The sequence below is a fragment of the Arachis ipaensis genome, chromosome B1 (genome assembly GCF_059453495.1).
Source record: "Arachis ipaensis isolate K30076 ecotype BB chromosome B1, ASM5945349v1, whole genome shotgun sequence".
Lineage (NCBI taxonomy): Eukaryota > Viridiplantae > Streptophyta > Magnoliopsida > Fabales > Fabaceae > Arachis > Arachis ipaensis.
Window position 1 is genome coordinate 10,374,183 of NC_142436.1, and position 25,643 is coordinate 10,399,825.

Sequence of the window (25,643 nt, forward strand, 5' to 3'; positions counted from 1 at the left end):
CATTGATTCTGACATTATAAATGATGATACAAAAAATTTATAGCATTAAATTATTTTTGCAAAAAAGTCGTAAGGAAAAAAAGTTTCTGTCGACTAAAAAGAAAAGGATCTCTATAGATAAAAAAATTAAATAATAATTTTTTTAGTTATTATTTTTATATGAAAGAATTTAATTTGTTACTAATAATTAATTTTAACATTTGCAGGAGTGGAGTTAGGATAAAATTTAAGAAGGGCCAAAGTTTAATTTTTTTAATATAAAGACTAAAATTAAAATTTTAAGGGGGTTAAACCAAAATTTACACGTAACTTATAAGAAAAAGTTAAAATTTAATTATATATAGAGTGAAAAGAATAGAGAAAAATAGAAAAAAAAAGGTAAATAAGAGAATGTAAGAAGGAGGTTTACTAATTTTGGATTAAAATATTTTTTCTAAATTTTAATAAGAAAGTGTCATGTGACACATTTTAGTTATTAAATTAGATAGTAATATATAAATATAATATATAATATAGCTATATTTTTATTTTAATATTTTAATTTTTAATTTTAATTTAATTTGAATGCAATTAAAATATGTCATATCGTATATTTTGATTGTCAAATTTATAATTAGTCATTAATAATAATATATAACAGAGATAGAGTAAGTGAAGAAATAAGAGAAATAAAAAAAGAGAGCAAAAGAAAGAAAAAACTTTTTAATTTTAATTATAAAAAATAGTATATAATATATTTTAATTATAAAATTAGTAATATATAATAGATAATAGATAAATAATGGATTTAATAATGGTCTCTTATTTAAGTTAATCCCCGTTCACCTCTTCCAAATATTTTTTAAGAATAGTTCCTAACTTTTAATTACTATCCTTTCTTATAATAAAAGATGAAGAAAAAGATTCCAAAAATGCTTTACTCAATTTCTCACCCTATAAAAGGAGTAATACCTAAATCATTGCCTACAAAATTTTTACTTTAATATTTTAGTTTTCAATAAATTTTAAACACTAAATTAATTTATAAACTTTTATTTTATAAGATAAATTAATCATTACACCAAATTATTTGTTTATATAAAGAAAATAATCTAAAAATTGTAAATATTTTTAGAGACTATTATATCTTTTATTAAAATAACGATAACAATTAATTTGTCTATTTAACATAAAAATCAATAATATATCTAACAAAAAACTAATTTATTGACCATAAAAATTAACGAGGATTAAATTATGATAATAAAAATTTTTTAGCAACTAATTTGTGATAGGTCTCTATAAAATGAGACAAAGGGAAAGGCAAAGAAATCATCAACGATGGCTTCCACCACCATTCTCTTACTTCCCCTTCTCTTTCTATTGTGCTCAACCTTGAACTTGACACCTACAAAATCACACAAGTCTTATTCTTATATCAACTCCATTAACAACAACGATGGCTTCTCAATTTCCCTCATCCATAAAGACTCACCTCTGTCTCCATTATACAATCATTCCTCAAGCTCCCTCAAAGGACGTGGCCCCATGGCATGCCTTAACATGCCAACAAGATTAGTAGGATCATCACGACTATCACAACACTTAATGAATGGCGATCCTCCCTCATCAGATGTGTCGGCACAAGTAGTGTACGACCGATGCCAATACATAGCCTCCTTTTACATTGGCACCCCGCCACAACAAGTGTACGCTTTTATCGATACAGCGAGTGATATAACTTGGACAAATGCAAGAACTGCATTCCACTCCTCCATGTCCAGAACTTACAGATCGCTACGGTGTAACGACAATACTTGCAAGCTTCTTGAAAAGAGAACTTGCAACAACAAAAATGATGATGAGGCATGTACGTACAAACTAGAATATGAGGAAGGTCCATCAACTTATGGTGTACTCTCAAAAGACAAGTTCTGGTTCGATGCCGATGGACCCTCTGGTCAGCATAATTCGCCGAGGGATGTTGGAGTCTTAAGCTTCGGCCTCAACCACGATGTAAGCCCCGTTGACTTCAATGGGTTGGACATCCATGGTTCTTTGGGCTTGAGCCGTGACCCTCCCTTTTCTTTGATCCATCAACTCGGAATTAAAAGGTTATCCATCTATATTCCTTTTTCTTTAAGAGAAGAAACATTTTAGAGAAGTCTAATATGCGATTATTAGGGGTGGCAAAGCAGCCGGCCCGTTCCAACCCGCCTCGCCCTGCTTAGGCCCGTCCCGCAAACTAATATGGATTTAAAATGCTAATCTGCCTCGCTTTATGGTGGATTGGCGGGTTGGCGGGCTCGCCCGCTTGATTTTTTTTCTTAAAATAAAATTAATTAAAATTAACCAAAAAATAATAAATAAAAAATCAAATACAAATAAAAAATAGTCAAATTATAATATAATTTTTTCACTATATTTTTTTTAATTTTTAACTTCAATAAAATTGTTCAAAATAATATTTGTCAATAGAATCATCTTTATTTTAAAAAATAAATCACATAATTTGAGCAAATATACGAAATTGTAAAATAAAATAAATAAAGTTAATAACTAAAAGAAGAATAAAAATAAAAACAAAAAAAGTGTTTGAAAATTCTATAATTATTAATTTTATAATAGTAATCATTCTTTTATTTAATAAAAAAAAGGAAAATAAAAATCTTCGGCCCGGCGGACCGGCCCGCCCCGCTCTGCCAAAATCCGCCAATTTGGTGGTGCGAGTTTGGCGAATTTTTTTAATTTGTCGGACTCCAAATCCTAGCCAACCTGCTATTTTTAGCGGGTTTAGCGGGTCGGCCCGACGGGTTCAACCTTTTTTTGCCACCCCTAGCGATTATAAATAATTTTAATTTATAGAAACAGAAACAAATGTGAGTCTTTTTAATTTTTAAATTAACGCACAAAGTGTTGTAATATTGTGAGGTATCATTTTAAATAGACTAATGTTACACATTTAAATCATTTTATGAATTAAGTGCAACTAAATTAAATAATAAGATTTAAAATAATATTAGTCATAATTGATTTTTGTTATATTAGATTATTAAATCAATTTTATTAGACTTAATTAACAAAAAAAAACTAAAATATATAGCATTATTCTTTCGAATAAATTTAACTCTTTTTTAGAAAAAAAAAATTCAAAATATCATTTTCTTACATCTTCGAAACTTACACTATTCAAAGGAGAGGAAAACAAAGACACCACAAATTTGGAGAAAACCAATTATAACGGGTAATTGAAAATTTAAGATTACGAAAAAACAAATAAAAAATAATTATGCTACGTGTATATTAAAATCAGTCACGAGTTAGTATAAAATACATGTTGAAATATAAATATACATTGAAAATAAATTAAATCACATGCATATTTATATACAAATATATTGGTAGCTGATTTGAGTAACTGATTTTGATGTACAAATAGTATTTTTAGGGGTGAACGAGGATCCGCACTAAAATTATCAGATCGAATTCAATATCCGCAGTTTTTAAACTCAAATCTGATCTGCACATTTGCGGATCAGATATCAGATATCGGATATATCAGCCAAACATAAAAATATTTTTAAAAGCTTATTTTTATTAAAAAAATCAATAAAATTTTTTCTATTATTTTAAATATGTTTACTTTTAAGGTAATATTAAACATATTTTTCTTAAATAATAAAAATAAAATAATACAACATATATGATCATTATTAGTTAAAATAAAACATAAAAAGAATATTTATTTATTTATTTTTGTGAATCCGCAAATATACGGATACATATATAAAATCCGCAATCTGGTATTATTAGTATGCAGATCGAATTTATATCCACAATTTTTAGATCGAATTCAGATAAACACCGCAAATATACAAATCGAAACCAATTCATGAACACCCTTAAACATTTTCGAATTGTAAAGTATCTCGGTTAAAGCTTTTAAGTACTTGTTTGGGTGCCATTATTGAAAAAAGATATTTTTTTTATTTTTTAGGGTGTTTAGCAAATTTTTAGTAGTAAAAATAAAAGTACTAGAAAAATAAAAAAAAAAATCTTTTTTGAGAAGCTGTAATTTACATCTTTTTTTAAAAGATTTTTTTTTTAAAAAAAAGATGTTTTTCATGTAATAAATAAACAAAAAAGTATTTTTATATTGTTATATCCAAACACAATTGATAGATAAAAAGATCTTTTTGCATGAGATGCCCAAACATAAATTACTTTTGCTTTTCAATAAAATCTTTAAAAAAATAACTCGAAAAAATATTTTTTCTTAAAAGCTCACAATTTGGCTCTATAATGTAACTAATTTTTCCATTAATTAATGTATATAGGTTCTCACATTGCTTTGTGAGAAGATCTAGTGGAGGTAGCAGCAGCTTGCATTTCGGTTCAAAAGCAGTGATACATCCTGAAGATGCAACACCACTGGTGCAACTTCCAAGTAACGAAGTACAGCTTTATTATGTTGATCTAGAGGGAATCAGCGTTGGCAACACCAGAGTTAACATTCCTCCGGCGATCTTCAAGCGAACAAGCGATCGCCGCGGAGGATTCCTCATTGATTCCGCATCAAGGTACACAATGCTTAGAAGCGACGCTTATGATGCGTTTCTAAACTTGGTTAAACAAATGGTGACTAACGTGCATGTAGTACCGTATCCACCAGAAGAGCAAGACAAAACAATTTACAAGAAAGAGTTCTGCTTTACATCCACCAATAGCACTGAAAGAGAGTTGTTGCCAAGGGTGACGTTGCACTTCGCTGGTGGTGTTGATCTTCAGCTGATTAATGACGTTGTTTATATTGAATATGTTGAGCCTCTTTGGTGCCTTGGCATTCTTAGATCTGATTCCAAAGATGACGTGTCGTTCCTTGGGAATATTCAAATGATGAACTTGAATATTGGGTTTGATCTTGAGAACAATAAGGTTTCTTTCACAAATACAGTTTGTGCAGCTTCGGGGTATAATGACATGTGATCATATATATATATATATATATATATATATATGCCCCGTTATGTATGTGCTCCTATAAATGAGCAAATTAAATAAAATGAACGAGCTTCTTGTTTGACTTTAATTAGTCTCTGATGAAAATGGAGATGGGAGAAAGAAGATCATCGGATCATGCATGTCTAATACTCTTAATTATCCAAAGTGAAAAGACACAAGTGTTTATTAGGGTGTCTAAAAATTATTACTTAATTGTTTAAAAAATTAATTTTAAATTAAAAATATAAAAGTTAAAGAGTTTTAAATATTTAAAATTTACTATAAAAATAAATAAATTAGACATCAAATATAAAGCATTATAAAATTGGCTAAAGATATATTCACCTACTATAAAACTAGTAAGGGAAAATTAAAAAATCACCTAAAAGCCATCTATGTGATGTGTTAGGATTTGGTTGAATTAGTCCCACATTGCTCAGGATAGCAAATGGAGTGGGTGGCCTAGGCTATAAATATGAGGCTAAGTTCTCCATTTGTTTTTTGCACCAGTCAGAAACACTTTAAGCTTGTATCTGATTTTTCTTTTCCTCTGTACTCTTTATTAGAGAGTGTTGTGAGGTGTAGTTAGATATTTGCTTTGAGAGAGTGTGGGTGTACTGGGGTGCCGGTGAGAGAAAGAAGTCTATGTGTTGTAACAATTTTCACATAGTGATATTCTCTGGTTGTCATTTGACAACGGCCGTGGTTTTTTCTCCGGTAATTGGAGTTTCCACGTTAAATTCTTGTGTTGTGATTGTGTCTATTTTATTTCTCTGTCAAAGGTGTTTTCTCAAGGGGGAATGGTGTTTTATTCCCAACAAGTGGTATCAGAGCTTCGGTTCGGTGGGATTTATTCTTAGTATGCTCTGTGGTTGCAGCCTAGTCTGACCTTCCACATCAGAAAAGAATTTTGTCCTGTGGCTTGAGGTTGATCTTTGGTTGTTGTTGTTGCTGGAAGGCAGTGTGACACTGTGAGAGTGCTGTTTGGAAAGGTTCTGGCTAAGGAAAGACTTGGTATTTAAGTGTGTCCATTGTGACCCACCTCTCTTTCCTGGGGACCCTTCCTAGTGCACGGTTGAGTTATACTATTCCAGTATACGGTTGCAACAATGTCAGGATATTCAAGTGCTGTGAAGCTTGAAATAGAGAAATTTGATGGAAGAATCAATTTTGGCTTGTGGCAAATACAAGTCAAGGATGTGTTGATACAATCAGGTTTGCACAAGGCGTTGAAGGAGAGGATCTCTGGTATGAAGGATGAAGAATGGGAGGAACTAGATTTGAGAGCTGCAAGTGCTATTCGCCTGTGTTTGGCTAAGAATGTTCTTGCAAATGTGCAAGGAATAAAAACAGCCAAGGAACTTTGGGATAAACTCGAAGGGTTGTATCAGTCAAAGGGCATCTCAAATCGGTTGTTATTGAAGGAGCAGTTCCATAATCTACGCATGGATCACAATGTGAAAATCTCCGACCATCTTAGTGCTATCAATGGTATTGTCTCTGAATTAGAGGCAATTGGAGTGAAAATTGATGATGAAGATAAGGCACTAAGGCTCATATTGTCTCTTCCCTCTTCCTATGAGTATATCAAACCTGTTTTAATGTATGGGAAGGAAACTCTGAATTTTGAAGAAGTTGCCAGTAAGCTCATTGCTGAAGAAAGAAGAATGAAAAATGAGGGTAGCACTTCATCAGATTTGGCGCTTGTAGCTAGAAGTGACAATTATGGAAAAGGAAATCGTGGAAGGAGTGTAACATGCTGGAAATGTGGAAAGTCTGGGCATGTAAAGAGAAATTGTCCAGGTAATGCGGTTTCAGAAAAAGACTCTCAATCTGATACTTGTAATATTGCTCTCTCTATGAGAGAAGATGATGTTCTCTAGAAGACAAGAAGTATCCTCATGGTATTACCGCACTGCCATGGATAAGGATAAGTTGTGGCAAGCGGGTCCACAATTGCACACGGGCATTGGTTGGCGTTGAGATGCAAGGTGTGTGGCGGAGTTAGGTCGATGGCTGAAGAACTTCCAGGAAAAGCCAATTTGGAAGTTGCACCATGAATTTTCAGCAAGGTTTCGATCTGTACCAAGGTGAAATGCTTGGAGTGGTCTAATTCCAAGTGAGTATACTTTCATGGTGGAGTATGATAGTTCTCTGAACTATGATTGTCGGTATAGACAATGGCAGCAAAGAATTGTCGGTGTTGACAATGGAAGCTGAAGATGTGTGACTATTTCAATCAAAGTGGAGATTGTTAGGATTTGGTTGAATTAGTCCCACATTGCTCAGGATAGCAAATGGAGTGGGTGGCCTAGGCTATAAATATGAGGCTAAGTTCTCCATTTGTTTTTTGCACCAGTCAGAAACACTTTAAGCTTGTATCTGATTTTTCTTTTCCTCTGTACTCTTTATTAGAGAGTGTTGTGAGGTGTAGTTAGATATTTGCTTTGAGAGAGTGTGGGTGTACTGGGGTGCCGGTGAGAGAAAGAAGTCTATGTGTTGTAACAATTTTCACATAGTGATATTCTCTGGTTGTCATTTGACAACGGCCGTGGTTTTTTCTCCGGTAATTGGAGTTTCCACGTTAAATTCTTGTGTTGTGATTGTGTCTATTTTATTTCTCTGTCAAAGGTGTTTTCTCAAGGGGGAATGGTGTTTTATTCCCAACATGATGCATGTCAAATTTAATTAACAAATATGTTAAATAATATCCATCAATATACATAAATTATGAAAGTGTTTTTTTTTTTTTTTTTCATGGAGCACATTTGTAAATATGTCCATATAGTCTAGTACACTAGCAGATCTAGTGGTGTTTATTTAATTTTTTAAATTTTATTTGATCTTTAATCTGTATAGTTATAAAAAATTAGTTGATAAAATGAACTTTTATTATAAAAGAGAGAGAGAAAATAATTAAAAAGAGATAAAAAATCATAAATAACGTTATATAATAAACAATTTAATTTATTCCAAATAGAAATGTTTTTAATTATGTATTATTTATGGCAAATTCTGTAGTGTCACAAGATAAGGCAATTCATCAAAAAAAAAAAAAAGAAACTATTTGGAATCAGTCATTTTTAGTAATTTTTATTTTGACTGGCACAAAGATTAAATTATCTTTAAGAAATAAATTTTACTAATTTATCTGTGTAAATTTTGAAAAAGTGAATACAAATTGTATTAATTAATGTATTTAAAATTTTGATAAATATATGCGTAAATTATATATTTTTTGTGTACAAAACGTCTATAAATAACTAAATATAGATGCAAATTATTACTTAGTAAATATTGACAAAAATAATAATATTCGTTGACCATGTAGAATTGCTAAAAACACAACAAAAAAGACGACACGATTCAACCAATTGCATATTTGCGGGTAAAATTTTTTATTATGGATAAAGACCATGTGCAATTCAATTATGTTGACATTTTTTAATTTAGATATGGAAGAAAAAATGGTGTAACACGCAGTTATGGAGTGTATGGGTACTTTACGCAGTTATTGTGTCAAGAGCAAATCGAACCTTTCGATTTGTGTTTAAAAAAATAAAAAAATTTGCTGACCGTCCGATTTGTGTTTAGACAATTAAAAAAGTTTTAATATTAAAATTGGACTATCCGATTTTTATTTTCAAAATAAAAAAAATTAAAAGTACAAATCGGACCCTTCGATTTTTTCTCCCACACAAATCGGACAGTCTGATTTGTGTTCTTAATTTTTTTAATAAAGAAATCAGATCGTCCGTTTTTTTCACTTCATAGTTTAGAACAACCTCTCCCCACATTCATGTTTAGCACCACCCATTTTTATAGCCATACACAACACACATAAAATTTACATATCCAAAAAAATGAGCCTTCTTGATTCTGCATATGTTATTATTTTAGTATGAGACTATATAATTCGGACAGTTCGATTACTTTATAAAAAAATTAATATTAAATTGAAAAGTTTGTTTTGTTTGTTGTACTTTTTTTTATTTTGAAATTCACAAATCGGATAGTTTTATTTTTGCTTCTAAAAATAAATCAAAAGAATTCAATTTTTATACTTTAAATGAAACAGTACAACATTTGAGATTAATATTACAATCTATAATCATAAAAAATATCATTCTCACTCTAATATAAAAATTAATTTACGCATATTTATAACTTCTTTTTGACCGTATCACTATCAACTATCAAAAAGTCAATAGATAACTACGATTATTATTTTAAAAAAATAAAAAATTATCTTTTAAATAATAATATGAGTAAAGAATTTTATTATAAAATTATTTTTGTAATTTTTATTTTTAAAAAATTTAGCACTTAGAATTAGAATTTAAAATAAAAAATTGTAAGATTTAAAATTTAAAATAAAAAATATTAGTTGATATTAATCGAAAAAAATTAACTACCTAATTAAACCCTTTAAGAATGATTAAAAACATGAGTTATTATTTTCAAATTATGAAAATTCTTATTTGTATATTTATGAATGCAAATTCGTATTTAGTTTGTGTATGAGATTTATGAGGAGGAGTGCGCTTCTAAGTTCTAACAATAATTTAGGGATTGCTTGTGACATGTGTAGTAGTAACCTAGGGATTGAATTTTTTCAATTTTTTTAATTATTTAATAAACTATAATTTTTAATTATTTAATATTTTTTATATATATACTTTTTATTTTATTTAAAAATATAAAATAAAAGATTATATTTTATCAAATAATTAAAAAAATTAAGAATATTTATTTCTTAACAAATTGTTAATATGTGAATTTTTATTTGAGATGTTTTGCATTGTTATTATAAAGGTGGTTTAGGTTCAGTTTGAATAAATAATTTAATTAAACTATTTTTGAAAAAATAGATTAAATAATAAATAATTATATTAAAAATAGTTTATAAATAAGTTATTTTATATTTAAATTTTTAGTTTTAAAAGTATTTATTTTATAAAAATATGATAAAAATAATAATATTATAAGAGAAATTATTTTTTTAAATTTTTCTATAAATTTTTAAATAACTTTTTAAAAAATTGTAGTTTAATTTTAAAAATTACATCAGACATTAATACTACTATTTTTCATAAATAAAAAATTAAAAAAAAAATATTTTTAAAGCTTCGAAGCTTATTCTATTTAACTGAACAACTTCTTGCAGTCTTGCTGTTATGTTTAGAAAACGTCGATAGTCTCAATAACGTCGCATTTATTGACGCCATAATGATGACAAAAATAATTGCGGATGAAAAAGATTTGTAATAAGAAGAGTAAATAGCCATTTCTAACCATAAAAGATTCGAACGTTGATAAAACTGACCATAAAAAATTAAAATTAAAATTATATCCATGTAAGATAAGTTTTGTTCGACAAAAATAACTAATTATTACATTTTTGTTTATAATTTCATAAACACCCCTAACCTTTCATCTCTCTTTATCTCTAAAACCAATCCCTAGCCCTATCAATCTAACCCCACTCCCTCCTCTGTCTTTACTCTCAAACCCATTTTTGAAAATCCATCTATAGACAAGAATTGCAGCCCTGGGTGAGTGGGAAGAAGCATAGCTGGAAATGAACAAATTGCAAGGGAAGGAGCTCAAGCTCCAATCCAATTGCTTCAAGTAATTGCTGGTGTAATGAACATTGGTGACATGTTTACCAAAAAGATTTGTAACTTTGGCGACAACCAAGTCATTGGAAACAAGGGCAGAGGTCAATAATTGTGCATGAATTTTCTTGAAGGATCTCAAGTCCTTACATTTATCAATGAATTCCAACAGAACCCATTGGAAGGGATGGTCGACGGAAAAGGGAAGGTAAGGGGGATGGAAGGGATGGTGGTGGTGGTGGTGGAAGGGGATGGTGAGGTTGGAGAGTAAAGACAGAGGAGGAGGGAGCGGGATTAGATTGATAGGGTTAGGAATTGGTTTTAGAGATAAAGAGAGATGAATGGTTAGGGGTGTTTATGGAATTATGAACAAAAATGTAATAATTGATTATTTTTGTCGAACAAAACTTATTTTATATAGGTATAATTCTAATTTTAAATTTTTATGGTCAGTTTTGTTAGCGTCTGAATCTTTTATGGTCAGAAATGGCTATTTACTCTAATAAGAATAAGGCCAAATCTTTCATGTAGATTGAGAAAAAAAATATCTATATGATTAAATTGAGAGATAAATGAGTATATGCAGTGGCCGGAGTTTTGTGTGGACAAGGGGCATGACCCCAAAATTTTTGTAAAAATATTAGTAATATACTTAATCTATTTAATATACTAAAATTGGGTTTTCCCTCAATTAATGAACGTGAGGTATCGATATCTCGTGACTCCGTTTTTTCTCCAAAATGAACTTTTCTATTCTATATTCTAAATTATTTTATAAAAAATATATTTATTATAATTATATTATAATTAATATTTAATGAATAATACATAATTATACTAATTTAGAAATATATCTTTATTATAATTATATCAAATCAATATTTAATGCATTATTAAACTACTTATCAATTATCAATTAAAAATACTTTAAATCATTTTAATAATAATAATAGTAATAATAATAATATATAATAATGATAATTACCAGTGATATCATTTATTGAAAAAAATATAACATAAAAAATATCATTTATTTAAAATATCATTTATTGTATATAATTCATAAAAAAATATATTTCACTTTTATTATTGATTAGAAGATAACCTATTTATATTTTGATTAATTTTATTTATTATTATTATTATATTTAATTTACAGAAAGATAAATTAATAACCATATTATTATTTATCAATATATTAATATTGATAATGATTACATAAAAATTATTTAATATTTAATATTTTATATTATTTATTTTTTATATATTTTGATATATTTATAAATATTGTTTATTATTTTTATATGCTATATGTTTACCTCCACTATTTAAAATTTTTGGATCCGTCACTACTTTTGAGCGTGTTTCTTAATTTATTTTTTATAATTCATTGAATACAATTTATTACAGTAAATTAATTATATCAACTAATTGATTTAATTAAATATTTAAATATCACACGATTTATTATAATTCATATCAATCAAATAATTGTAATTTATTATATCAATTATTTTAATTCATTAATTTATAAAGTACATAATAGCATAGATGATTTGTTACTTATAATTATTAAATACAATAAATACAGATTAATTTAGTTAAAAAAAATCATTGTCTCATATGTTTTTCTATTTATTTTTTTAATTTATTAAATCCAATCAATTATAATAAATTAATTATATCAACTAATTAATTTAATCAATTATTTCCTAATTTATTTTTTTGAATTCAATAAATCAAATAAAATCAGTTATACTGATTATTTGTATCCACTAACTGATTTGATTAATTCTTAAAAATATTTTTATTTAATTTATTTTATTTATTTAAATACATAAATTATAACTGATTGGTTATTTAATTTTATTACGATAAATATCAAATTTTATTCTGAATATAAAAATATAAAATTTTATTCCTTCCATTTTTATTTTACCACTATAAAAGACCATATATGTTAGAAGAAAATATAATTCATTTACCAATTACTCTTTCATTAGATAGCTTTTACAATAATTTTTTTTCTTCCTATGAGGCGTCGTCGCAAGAAGTCAACTATCGTAGACACAAACCACCACACACTCTTCAACTCCCGTGCTCATCATTAAGAGCAATATATAATATGTTATCTATTAAGCATTTATAGACCATGGTGTTATCATGTATGCATAAATAAAAAAAATTCCGTAATTAAGCTTAAGTCATTTACCTGTTTATGTGGTATATTATAGTGTGAAATTACTTTCAATTTGTGTTGTGCAATGATATTATGGTTTAATTTAAGCTTTTGTTTTAGAACTGTGTTATGATTTTATCTTATCATTTTCTCTTAGATATCAAGTTAATGTATTTTTATTTATTATTATTGAAACGGATGTGATATAAAATTTGTAAAAAAAATAAAACTCCCACACTTAATTTATTTTATTGTAGTCTTTTATCTCTTCTATTTTTTTTATTTTCTTCTTATTCATTTTATTTTTTTTAAATATCATATAATTTATTATAATTTATACTAATTAATTAATTATAATTTATTATATCAGTTAGTTTAATTCATTAATTTATAATATGCATGATAAAATAGATTATTTGTTACTTATACGTTTATTCTTCTAAAATCTAAATCTGAATAATTATATTTTTAGTGTGGAAATAATCTGAAAAATTTGAAATTTTTAATATACTAAAACTGGGTTTTCCCCCACTTAATGGAAGTGAGGTGTTGATTTCTCATGAATCTATTTTCCCGCCAAAATGAATACACTATTTTATCTTCTAAGTTTATTTTATAAAAATACATTTATTATAATTATACTATAATTAGCATTTAAGTAATAATGCATAATTATACTAATTTTAAAAAAAATATCTTTATTATAGTTATATAAAATCAATATTTAATACTTATCAATTATCAATCAGAAATATTTTTATTCATTTTAATAATAATAATAATAATAATATGATAATTATATGATAATGGTACCGATTATTAATAACCAATTTATATTTCTCTAAATAAATTTATTTTAGAAAAATATCTTTATTATAATTATATTACAATATTACAATTAATATTTAATGAATAATGTATAACTATACTAATTTAAGAAAATATTTTTATTATCTATCTATTCTATCTATCTATTCTATTATATAAAAATCAAGTTTTTACACTTAATGATAGAACTGATGTGGCATGCTCTTAAGGTGTTTCCTAATTTATTTCATTTAATTCGCTAAAGCAAATCAATTATAATTAATTAGTTATATCAATTAATTAATTTGATTAGACATTCAAATCTCACCGTTTATTATAATTTATATGAATTATTTGATTTGATTGGAATAAATATCAAATTATTTAATAAATAATAAATATGATAATGAAATATATGAATTAATTTAATTAGTTTATTTTTCTCAATACCATCTATTTATATAAAATCAAATATTTTTTACTCATTCCTCTCTTTTCTCTCTCTCTCTCTTCCCCTCCCTCCCTCCCTCCTTCTCTCTCGTGTTTATGGTACAATTTTTGTAATTTATTTATTTTTTGTTTCTTTTATCTTTATTTATATATTTTATTTTTTTATATTTTTTTAAAATTTTTGTTTATTTTAATTGCTTATTATTAGGTACATACTTTTTTTCTTTTAACTTCTGATTAACAAAAAAGATGTGTCATCTTTACGTTGTTTTTAAATAATCTTATTATAATTTTGTTTTATAATATTCTATTTTGTCATGTGTACTTCAATTCATAATATACTTTTGTGATTCACAATTAATATATATATTGTTTGTGTACGTGGTTTATATGTTAATGTTATTATTGATTCTCTTTATTATTATTTTTTTGGAGTGTCTCTTTGTTGCTCTTTATTTTAGTTATATTTATTGATTTCTTTGTATTGATGTTCTTTTTATTTGAAATATCTTGACAATTTAGAGTATATGTTGTGATCAATGTGATATTCGTTAATTTAGTGTATCTTTTTAGATGATTTATGTTATAATGTGTTTAAGGAGTTGATTTAAAATTATAATATGATATATAAATTTATAATATAATTTATAGTATGCTAAAATATTAGGACATTATCATATAGATTTTTTTTATTTGACCATTAGATTCAACTATATAGGATCTTGAAAATTATACAATTATGTAATTAGTTATTTTTTCATATAATTATTGAATTGATCATTTACATTAGTGAGACTATTTTCATTATGATTTTAGGTTATTTCATAGTTAACAATAATACTTGATTATTTTTTAAAAAATAAATTGCATTATAATTTTAGGTTATTTCACAATAATAATTAATGTTCATAATATTGAATTACTCTAAATCTTTTTAGTTTCTATCATTAGTAATAAATCCTAAATTAAAAAGATTATGTTGAATTGTTGAATAGTCTAAGTGTAACCGGAGTTAATTTAGTTTATTTGTTTATTAATATAATTGATTGAAATTATAAATAATAAATAAGACAAGCAAATAATTAGAAAAAATAGAATGTTAGTAATTACTTAAAATAAATAACAAAATAAGTTGTAGGGTATTACTTTATTTAAATTATTAATAATAAAAAGAATAAAAGGTCAACAATTATTTTTAAAATAGACATTAAATTTAGTTTTATGGTACTAATTTATCTAAGTTGTTAATAAAATTTTATAATTTTCAAATTTATATCTACTCAATTTATGTATTTTATTTTATTCTACTTTAACAAAAAATTGAGACGTGCATTTTTAATTATTTATTTAGATAGTATAGCGAAATGCGTTATATCAATTATAATTAATTATCGATAGCTGATATCAATTAATTGATTGTATTAATTTATAATATGAATAACGTATAGTAAATGTTGTGAAATTAATTATAATAAATTAATAATTAATAAATAAAAAATTAAAAGGTACTTTTTTATTGCTTTTTAATGGCTATACATTTTTATAATTTCACTTTTCCTTTATCTCTTTTTTTTACATTTATTTCTTTTAATTTATTGAACTAAATTAATTATACTAATTATTTGTATTAACTAATTAAGTATTTTTTAATGGGTTATTATAACTATTCCTTTAGACCATAGGTTAAAAATATTATAAAAAATATTTTATAAAAATTGTTGAAAAATAAATATTTTTAAAATGTGTCCTGACATAAATTAACTAAATTATTTTTCAATTTAATGTGTTTAATTCATTCAATTATATTAATTATAACTAATCAATTATGTAATTTAATTTGATTAGAATAAATATTTTATCATTTAATATTTTATTTGATTTATTAAATTACATTAATCATAACTTTAAATATTTAATTTAATTATAGAGTAAATATCAAATTATTTTAAATTTTGTTTGATTCATTAAACTAAATTAATTATAACTAATTTATTATTTAAGTTGATCAAGATAAATATTAAATCATTTAATAAATAATATATAAAGTAATGAAATAAATGAACTCAATTAATTCAATTTATTATCTTATTATTTTATATATCCCTTTTCTCCCTCTTTATTTTGTACTTCAAATAAAGTATTTATAATTTTTTATTTTTATTTTTTTATTTTAATTTTGCTAATATTTTTTTATGATTTTGTTTTATATCAATTTTTTTTATTTATTTTGATTAATAATTCTTAAGGTTATTATTATTTTATTTAAAGATAATTTAAATTTTTTGTAATATTTTTATAAAAGTTGATTAATAATTTTTTTTTAAATATTGTTTCTAATTTTTTTTAATAAGATCGTATTTTAATTTTTCTCTTTCATCCTTTGTATTAATTAATTATATTAATTTTCTATTACAATACATTTTTTATCTACTCCTCACATTATCTTTTCTATCTTCTTTTACTTTTTTAATTATTCTTTTTACTTTATTTTTAATTATTTATTTTACTTTTACTTCTTATATATAGATTTATTATAATTCATCAAGGTTCTTTTTTAATTTAAGTGATTTTTTAGGTTATATTTTACTATTGATGCTTTTATTTTGTTTAGTGTATTTTTTTAGTTTGTATTTAATATAATAATCTGTAAATATCTATTCTATTATATAAAAATTAAATTTCTGCACTTAATGATAAAATTGTCGTGGCATGTTTCTGATGGTATTTTTTATTTATTTCTTTTAACTCATTAAATTCAATTTATTATAATAAATTTATTATATCAACTAATTGATTTGGTTAATTATTTAAATATCATACAATTTATTATAATTTCTATCAATCAATTAATTGTAATTCAAATTGAATGATTATTTTGTTACGAAATTATTATTTCCTAATCTATTTATGGGTAATACATATATTAATTATAATCGCAAATTAAGTTATTTTACATTAAATGACTTATATAATGGTCATCTCATTTATTATCATAAATGCTGAATTAAATAAGTCATTATTACTTTTGATTTAGAATTAAATGAGAATAAAACAAGAGATACTATTTTATTTGGCCTTTCGAGTTTAATGGGTGTCACACTCAAATATAAATAGTAACTTCCGGATTTTGGTCTCCAACACATCAAAGCCACCTCCGTAACTCTTTTTTCATAAAAAGAATTGCGATTCAAGTATTCAACTCTATTAGAGATATAGAAGGTTTTCAAAGAACAATGGAATGGTCTGAATTTACACGAATTCTAAATGTTCGAACTTAGGATGTTGTTTCAGTTGGTTATCGTTACGAGAATTACTTTAATCTATATGTGTCTAAGGACTATAATATATTAAATATTATTTACGTAATTTATTTCTAATATTGGTATTTGATTAAATTAGTTTTAGAGAAATTTAAGTTGTTGACTCAATTTATATATTACGACTATTTTTTTGAATATATTATTTTTATATTTTTTAATATAAAATTTATTTTTTTCTGATTTTTAAGTTTATTTTCTTTTTTCGATATATGTATCACATTTTTTTTTCATTTTATATTTTAGATTAGTAATCTAATTATTAAGAAAAATATATTTAAAAAAAATATTAAAATATGACTATTTAAAAAAAAAGAAATATACGTGAGAAAAGAAAACAAAAAATTGAGACGTGCATTTTTAATTATTTATTTAAATAGTATAGCGAAATGCGTTATATCAATTATAATTAATTATCGATAGCTGATATCAATTAATTGATTGTATTAATTTATAATATGAATAACGTATAATAAATGTTGTGAAATTAATTATAATAAATTAATAATTAATAAATAAAAAATTAAAAGGTACTTTTTTATTGCTTTTTAATGGCTATACATTTTTATAATTTCACTTTTCCTTTATCTCTTCTTTTTACATTTATTTCTTTTAATTTATTGAAGTAAATTAATTATACTAATTATTTGTATTAACTAATTAAGTACTTTTTAATGGGTTATTATAACTGTTCCTTTAGACCATAGGTTAAAAATATTATAAAAAATATTTTATAAAAATTGTTGAAAAATAAATATTTTTAAAATGTGTCCTGACATAAATTAACTAAATTATTTTTCAATTTAATGTGTTTAATTCATTCAATTATATTAATTATAACTAATCAATTATGTAATTTAATTTGATTAGAATAAATATTTTATCATTTAATCTTTTATTTGATTTATTAAATTACATTAATCATAACTTTAAATATTTAATTTAATTATAGAGTAAATATCAAATTATTTTAAATTTTGTTTGATTCATTAAACTAAATTAATTATAACTAATTTATTATTTAAGTTGATCAAGATAAATATTAAATCATTTAATAAATAATATATAAAGTAATGAAATAAATGAACTCAATTAATTCAATTTATTATCTTATTATTTTATATATCCCTTTTCTCCCTCTTTATTTTGTACTTCAAATAAAGTATTTATAATTTTTTATTTTTATTTTTTTATTTTAATTTTGCTAATATTTTTTTATGATTTTGTTTTATATCAATTTTTTTATTTATTTTGATTAATAATTCTTAAGGTTATTATTATTTTATTTAAAGATAATTTAAATTTTTTGTAATATTTTTATAAAAGTTGATTAATAGTTCTTTTTTTAAATATTGTTTCTAATTTTTTTAATAAGATCGTATTTTAATTTTTCTCTTTCATCCTTTGTATTAATTAATTATATTAATTTTCTATTACAATACATTTTTTATCTACTCCTCACATTATCTTTTCTATCTTCTTTTACTTTTTTAATTGTTCTTTTTACTTTATTTTTAATTGTTTATTTTACTTTTACTTCTCATATATAGATTTATTATAATTCATCAAGGTTCTTTTTTAATTTAAGTGATTTTTTAGGTTATATTTTACTATTGATGCTTTTATTTTGTTTTGTGTATTTTTTTAGTCTGTATTTAATATAATAATCTGTAAATATCTATTCTATTATATAAAAATTAAATTTCTGCACTTAATGATAAAATTGTCGTGGCATGTTTCTGATGGTATTTTTTTATTTATTTCTTTTAACTCATTAAATTCAATTTATTATAATATCTATCAATCAATTAATTGTAATTCAAATTGAATGATTATTTTGTTACGAAATTATTATTTCCTAATCTATTTATGGGCAATACATATATTAATTATAATCGCAAATTAAGTTATTTTACATTAAATGACTTATATAATGGTCATCTCATTTATTATCATAAATGCTGAATTAAATAAGTCATTATTACTTTTGATTTAGAATTAAATGAGAATAAAACAAGAGATACTATTTTATTTGGCCTTTCGAGTTTAATGGGTGTCACACTCAAATATAAATAGTAACTTCCGGATTTTGGTCTCCAACACATCAAAGCCACCTCCGTAACTCTTTTTTCATAAAAAGAATTGCGATTCAAGTATTCAACTCTATTAGGGATACAGAAGGTTTTTAAAGAACAATGGAATGGTCTGAATTTACACGAATTCTAAATGTTCGAACTTACGATGTTGTTTCAGTTGGTTATCGTTACGAGAATGACTTTAATCTATATGTGTCTAAGGACTATAATATATTAAATATTATTTAAGTAATTTATTTCTAATACTGGTATTTGATTAAATTAGTTTTAGAGAAATTTAAGTTGTTGACTCAATTTATATATTACGACTATTTTTTTTAATATATTATTTTTATATTTTTTAATATAAAATTTATTTTTTTTTATTTTTAAGTTTTTTTTTTTTCGATATATGTATCACCTTTTTTTTTCATTTTATATTTCAGATTAGTAATGTAATTATTAAGAAAAATATATTTAAAAAAGAAAAAAAAATTAAAATATGACTATTTAAAAAAAAAGAAATATACTTGAGAAAAGAAAAACGAAAAATTAAAACATCACTATTAAAAAAAATGTTAATATGCGTATGAATGGGCCGGAATTGAGGAATATATATGGATATAAAAAATAAACAATTATTGCACGATTGTAAAATAAAAAATAATCATATATAAAAAACGAAATAATTATAACAAAAAAATAATTAATATATATGATTTAAATACTTTTAATAACCGGTAACATAGAATTTAACAAAATATAATTCATATATATAGAGAGAGAGAAGACTTACATAAAAATGGTTCTCATGGATAATAAGGTAAGTTGATTATTTTCTATTATTCTTTTAAGTGATGTTAGGTCCATTTTATAAATATTTTTTGTTCATATTTTAAGTTTATTTGATAAGTAAATCCTTACACGAATTAAAGATAGTGCGATTTCATAGATTTATAAGTGCTAATAGCCTTTATATTTAATTTATTTTATAGTGTGATAATAGCCAATATATTTGTTAGTGGATTTAACTATTACTATATTTTTTATGATCACATTAAGTATATATATCTGATTTATTAAAAAAAATTATTAAAATCGATTAATAACTATTTTAGTGTTAATCCAATTAACACTAGATTAAAAAAATAAACAATGCATAACACGATACTTTTTTATTAATCAAATTATTATAATTCACAATAATTTTAAAAAAATAATTTAAAATTAGAATTTTAATCTTATCACGTGCATGACACGGGTAATTACACTTGTTTTACTTTTAAAAAAAAATAAATTTAACTTATTTGATTAAATTGATATACTTTCAATTTATGTATCTAAATTTTATGTTTATCTTTACCATTCTTTCAAATTTTTTATCCTATCCTATTTGACATAACAAATAGCATATCTTTAAATTAATAACAAAAAATATATCTTTAAATCAACATTACAAATTAAATATCATTATAAAATTAACACTAAATTATATTTAGCTTCTCATATAGTTTCATGCACTATTTTATTTTTAGAATAATAAAAATTATAATATAACTAGTAGTAATATCAGTTATTAATAAAAAATTATTATTTTATTTTTAAATCAACTTTACAAATTTAATGCCATTATAGTATAACACTATTTACATTAATAAATTTTAATATTTTTATTTTATTAAAAATTTAAGACTTTATTTTTTGTATTATGTTATTTAATTTGTAATAAAAATAATAATAAAAATAATTAATCTTAAAACTTTTGAGAGATAAATATTATTAAAAGTAAAATTAATTTTTTAAAATATTAAAAAATAATTTATAAGTTATAATTGATTTTATATAATTTAAATAAAAAATCAATTTTTTTTAAAAAAAAAGTTTTTAGATAAAAAAAATAGTTTTATAAATAAAAATAGATTTTTATGTAGAGAAATTAATTTTTTTCATGTAAAAACTGGTTTTTTTAAAATTAATTTTTTATTTAAAATCAAATTGGCTTATTAATCTAAACAATTTTTTTTATTAATCAAAACTAAAATTGTTTTCTATTAATCTTAACTATATATAATTCTATATATTAATAAATTTAAAAATAAAATAATTATATTTATAAATTTTATTTTAATATAAATATTATTATATAATTTTATATTAAAATTTCTGGCCCTGCAAAAAAATTTTTCGAGCTCCGCCACTGAGTATATAAATGACAAGTGTCTCGTGAAGGAGACAAAGACTCCACTAAATGCAGAATGTGCAAACAGGATTCACTGCTAAAGAGTAAAGAGGTCAAGTGCTTCCCATATAAGGATTGTTAATTAAAATTACGATGATTAATTAGCTGGTTAGTTTTTTTTTTTTTTTTTTTGGTTAGATTTTTCTCATTAATGTCTATTTTTGGAACCAAATGGTTAAATGGGCTTAGAGATGTTTTTTTTGTAATAAACGTTTCTTAAATAAAAAATTTATTCCCTGACAAAAAAAAAAAAAAGAAAGGCTGATCTAGTACTGATCTACCACTACTATCACTACTCCATAGTTAATTATTCTCAATAGCTGATAGAGTTCAAAAAAAGAGAAGTACCGAGAGAGTGAAGACCCTCCACTATAGTTACAAGCTATTGGTGACTGCTATTATGCGAGTTTGGGAGGAGAATATACAACTTAATAGAATAATAAGAGCTTCTCTTTTTCTTTAAATACTATTTATATATAATTTTTCTGTTTTATATTTTTTTTTATCTCAATTCAGTTCCTAAAAAATAATTAATCGAATAACTTAATGTTGAACAAATTTTAATCACTAAAATAATCTATAAATTTAAATCTCTAAATTTACCATAATTTATTTTTTTAAGATAATTATTAAGATAAAAAAATATTAAATCGTAATGTTAATAATATAAATAACATTATTTATCTCATCATTATCATCACTGTCGTTCTTATGAATTTTGTTATTTGTACGGTTATTAATTTTGTTCTATGAATTTTGTTATTTGTACCGTTATTAATTTTGTTCTATATTAATATTAATATTATAACTACTAGTAATAAGTGTACTTAAGTGTTATTGTTTTTTGGTAAACCAAAGAATGCTTAGTAAGGATATTCCGGAATGGAATTTGATAAAGTATATACCGGAGGTTATGAATTGGAATTTGAGAGTCTCTATTCTTTTAATTTATAGAAATGCAAATAGTGTTGCAGATTGTATGGCTAAAGCAGCTGCTTCTGGCGCGAACATTTACTCGAATTGGAGCCAACCATGAAGTAAGATTCAACATCTAATAGATTTAGATATGAATCTAGCCAATTAATTTGGCTTTGTCTCTATTTTTTTCCCTTTCTTTTTTATTTAGTCACAAAAAAAAGGTGTTATTATTGCTGTGGATATAATTACTAATGAATCTCATTAGGGAGCCAATAAAAAATTTTGACAATGTGTACAATAGACTAATTATTTAGTCCAATAAAAATAAATGATAAAAATTACTTCACAAATTATCTAAATTTAAAATCTCTCATTTAGTTATTTCATATCAAATTTCAAATTTCAAATTTCAAAAAAAAATAACCATATGAAATCCTAATTTACTAAAGCATTTCACTCTAATACGGTCTTCTTTTTCAACCGGCGGCCACGCCATCCCACCTTTATCAATAATCATCACATTTCACCGTCGCTGCTTGGCTTGCCACATGCCACTCACCCTTAGTAAAAATAACCATCCACTTAAGGATAAAAATAATTATCCACATACCTAATGAATTGAACATTTTAATTATATATAACTAAATCTAATCCAATCAAAATAATCATCTACATAAAAATTAAAATAACCATCCGCATACCGACTAAAATGACCATCCTAAATTGACCATTAAAATAGAAGAAGATGATGAATAAACAGAAAAAATAACTATAATCATCCAACAACTTAATTTTAATTACAAAAAAAATATATAATTTGACACACGAGTCTTATGATTTGTTGTAACCATAAAACTGGAGAAACAAAAAAAAAACTTGAACAGATAAGGAGACATGAGTGAGAATCAAAAGTAAGCAATTGAGTGTTTGATTTGATATTGTCTTCAAGCATGTATACATTACATCTACCATACTCACACGGTTAATTCAAACAGCGACATCAGCTGGAGTTTACGGCAGTACGGTTACGTGAGGGGAAGGAAAATGTTATATTCACGGTGAGGCTCCGACAACGGAGGGGGCGGCGCGGCATTGCTCCGGAAGAGCGGGATGTCGCTGACCGCAAAAAGGGGACGGTATTACTTCGGGAGGAGGACGGCGGTGCTGGGATTTGGGTTACCTGATCGGCGGATGGTTGCCATCGACTATGAGGAGAGTGGGGGACTATGAGGCGCAGAGTGGGTGTAGGTAGCAGATAGAGGGTGACGATTCTGTTAAAATTTGGATGTAAGGACCATATGTAGTGTAATTAAATTTAACTATTAATCCTAAATTTTTAAATTTCAAAATTTAAATTTAAATAATTATTAAATAATTAATTAAAATCTAATTTTTAATTTTTAAAATATCTTCCTTTTTAAGTCTATTATAAACATGGTACACTAAAATCATTGACTCCCTATACTTTTTCGTTAAATTATTATTTAAAAGTTGTGCCATTAGCCATCAGTTGAGCACAATTATATTTTATTGGGTTGAACATTCTATGGGTCTTATTAACACCCTAGAACAATGTAAAATTTTTTGTAAATGGAATTACATATTATTTTTTGTAACAACTATGAAACGATAATCCAATTATAATTACTAGGGCTACTAATTATTTTTTGTATCACCTTAGAATGAAACGATAATTTTCAATTATAACTACTAGCTAAGATTACTAATTTTTAAAATATTTTTTTAGTTTATTATACACATTGTATACTAAAATTATCGGCTTTGTATACTTTCTCATAATTTAATCAACCTCTTTTAAATTCAAAAGTCACGCCATTATCCACTAACTCCTATTGACACTGGTACGACTGTTGTTGAATGATTCTCAAAACTTGTCCCTTTAAATGGACACTTCTTAATCAGATGCTCCTCTAACACAAATTTACATGTATAAATTTATCCATGCATCTATATCCAATAATTGGCCAAAGAATAACGATGTTGAATCTAATAAAAAGTTTACGTGTTATAGATAAATTTTTAACCATGTTTCGTTTAAAAATTAACTACTTCTATTAATACACAATTAAATATTGTGTAAAATTATTTTGTATGCAAATATTGTACAAATTAAATTTATTTTAAAATATAAAATTAATATAAATTAAATTAGAAATCTTAACTTATTTTTAATTATATTTTTAATTATAAATAATAAAAGATTTGAATTTTTTTATTTTTTTATATTTTTAAAAGCTAACATATATATTTAAAATTTTATTTTTTCAAGTAAAATAATTAAGATAATAAATGGTCAAATTAGTTCTCGAAATATCACTTATTCTTCAAAAAATAAATAGTCATTTTTAACTATAAAAGATTCGGACCCTAACAAAATTGACAATAAAAAATTGAAACTAAAATTATACTCATACAAGATAATCGACACTCTCTCCGCAGGGACGAGCAACGACCTACACGAGATCGCATGAGACATAGTGGACGGAGGGTTTGGAAAATAGTGCTCTCATGTGTACAGTAGTTGCAGGAGGGAGTTATTGGAGGAGAGTCTCTCAAGATTAGGGTTACAGAAGAAGAAGCTGAGCATCGAGGAGATTCACAAGATGCCATGGTAGGTGAAATAGATTAATCCCTTGCCCATTTCATAAGAAGAATCCGTTTATGTACACCAAATACAAGAGTATAATTAGGCTATAATTAGAAAACCTAATCAGGCTATAAATCAAGAAACTAAGGTTATAAATCAGGAAACTAAATATACACTTAACAAAGATAATATACAAAATTTGTGAGAATATATTTGTCATATATTCTAACAGTAAGACCTTGAGGACGAGATCGAGAAAAGGATTAAGGCATCAAAGTGCTTTTGGTTATTGCCGTATGACTCGTGGAGAAGGCAATCGAATGGACCCAGCCCAGCTCCAACAATGGTAGGTTTGTGTCAACCTGTATGAGGTGCTACTATGCGAGCTAGCGAAGAAAACGAGCGAGTGGCAGATAAAGCTCTACTGCTTTTTGGTGCGAGTACGTAACCTA

The 25,643-nt window shown here is 24.5% G+C and overlaps 1 protein-coding gene across 1 annotated transcript; it reads left to right on the forward strand.

Annotated features, from left to right (window-relative positions):
- The first annotated feature begins 1,315 nt into the window (after nucleotides 1-1,315).
- Nucleotides 1,316-5,068, forward strand: LOC107645951 (aspartic proteinase nepenthesin-2-like). The gene is made up of 2 exons (XM_016350115.2): nucleotides 1,316-2,093; nucleotides 4,317-5,068. The coding sequence occupies exons 1-2, from the start codon at nucleotides 1,321-1,323 to the stop codon at nucleotides 4,963-4,965; spliced, it is 1,422 nt and encodes a 473-aa protein (XP_016205601.2). The 5' UTR covers nucleotides 1,316-1,320; the 3' UTR covers nucleotides 4,966-5,068.
- Nucleotides 5,069-25,643: the final 20,575 nt, after the last annotated feature.

Excerpts from the sequence above, each read along its gene's own strand:
- LOC107645951 (XM_016350115.2), top strand. The coding sequence starts at position 1,321 with ATGGCTTCCACCACCATTCTCTTACTTCCCCTTCTCTTTCTATTGTGC. Across the intron at positions 2,094-4,316 it reads CATCAACTCGGAATTAAAAG|GTTCTCACATTGCTTTGTGA; the intron begins GTTATCCATCTA and ends TAATGTATATAG.